This window comes from Boleophthalmus pectinirostris, unplaced genomic scaffold (genome assembly GCF_026225935.1).
Source record: "Boleophthalmus pectinirostris isolate CB_2022bp ecotype Guang Dong unplaced genomic scaffold, ASM2622593v1 HiC_scaffold_9, whole genome shotgun sequence".
In the NCBI taxonomy this organism is placed as follows: Eukaryota; Metazoa; Chordata; class Actinopteri; order Gobiiformes; family Gobiidae; genus Boleophthalmus; species Boleophthalmus pectinirostris.
The window spans coordinates 4,857,528-4,859,234 of record NW_026571541.1 but is presented as its reverse complement, the minus strand read 5'-3'; the positions used below and the strand labels follow the sequence as shown (position 1 = coordinate 4,859,234).

Genomic DNA, 1,707 nt, shown 5'->3' with positions numbered 1-1,707 from the left:
TTCCAAGTACTAGTTTCTGGACAGATGTTACATTAGTCACCCTTAAAAGACAGATTAAAACAAAGTATGTTAGTCGAACTGCTGTGTAGGGCCGTGTCCAAACTATTGCTCAAGGGCTAAATACTGAAGTACCTCAAATTATCTTATAATCACATAACAAATATTGTAATACAAACTTAAAATTATTGTTCCAAGCATTAATTAAACCTAGTGGGGCTCTGTAAATGCATGTCATTTCAAGTGAACAGCTCCTTTAAACTTTAGTTCAGTAGAGACTGACAGGTCTGAAATCATCCAAATGATTCTAGCGAAGGTGTATTTGAAAGAAAAGCTTTGTGCATTAAACATGTGTGAATGAAACAAAACATTACAACATAGATCAGGAAAAAGAGTAAGATGGGCCCTTTAATGCCAGACTGAGGGACATGGCAAAGCAAAAATTGTTGCTGAATTAAAAGCATCTTAAAAATGACTTAAGAAAAGACTTTTACAAATGATCCGGATCTTGGACATGTTGAGGCCGTACAGCAGGGGGTTAAACAGTGGCTGGCACGTTAACCAGTACAACGACAGAATGACCCTCAGCATGTTGGGCACACCGCTCATGTCAAAGCGACTCTGAAGGATCTCAAAAAACGCCCCGAAGGAGAAGTTCAACAGTGACGCAATGTGAGGACCGCACGTGCTCACGGCCTTTTGTCGCGTCTGAGCCGAGCCGGAGAAACACACCTTTAAAATGAGCACATACGAGTACAAGATGACACTTAATGGCACAAAGACAAACAGAGATGTAATTAAGAGGCCCCAGGCATTGATGAGCGAAGTGTCAGAGCAAGCCGACTTTGTAAAGGAATGATTATCACAGTATACTTTTTGAATGACGTTATTGCAAAGGTGTAAAGTGGCACTTAAAGACGTCATGATTATGCAAAAAATACATGGGGAAACCCAAGTCAATGCGAGAAGAAATGAAATTCTGCTGGGCGTCATGCGGGCTTGGTACTCTAGAGGGCAGCATATGGCAAGATAGCGGTCATACGACATGACAGCGAGGATCAACAGCTCAATGGCCCCATAGGAGAAGAGGCAGAAGTTTTGCAGGAGGCATAAAGACACAGGAACTCGGTGGATGTCCGATAGAATCTGAGTTAAAAGCAGCGGGAACACTGCACTGCTGCCGTACACGTCATTCACAAACAAACTGCAGAGGAAAATGTACAAGGGCTCGTGCAGACTTCGGTTTATGCAAATCACGTACACGAGCAGTGAGTTGGCGCCGATGATACACAAAAACAAAGAAAGAATGATCAGGAATAACAGGTACCTGACCTCACCAACATCAACATACGCCGACAATATGAAGTAATACGGATAAGTGGAGTTCAGAGGCCCAGGCATTTCAAACTGTCCAACACCACAACAAAAGCGAGTAACAAACAGCCATGAGAGCACTACACAGCAGCCGTGTATACACCCCACTTCAAACTCATAGTTGCAGACACTCGCCAACAGCGAGCATCATAGGATTAAACTCCAAACACATCAAACAAAGCTGAATTTACAGAACATAGTAAACCTGAAACACTTCAGTACGATGTGCATCTATTAACCCTAACACTAACCGAACGTCTTTTATTCTCACAAGTGTGTTAATATGTTCGAAAGCTCAGGAAAACTGGAAAAAACAATAATTTAGTTGATGTGATG

At 42.1% G+C, this 1,707-nt stretch overlaps 1 protein-coding gene across 1 annotated transcript; it reads right to left on the bottom strand.

Annotated features, from left to right (window-relative positions):
- Positions 1–462: 462 nt before the first annotated feature.
- Positions 463–1,398, bottom strand: LOC110167098 (olfactory receptor 11A1-like). Its single transcript, XM_020932402.2, has one exon. The coding sequence runs from the start codon at positions 1,396–1,398 to the stop codon at positions 463–465; it is 936 nt and encodes a 311-aa protein (XP_020788061.2).
- Between the last annotated feature and the right edge of the window lie 309 nt (positions 1,399–1,707).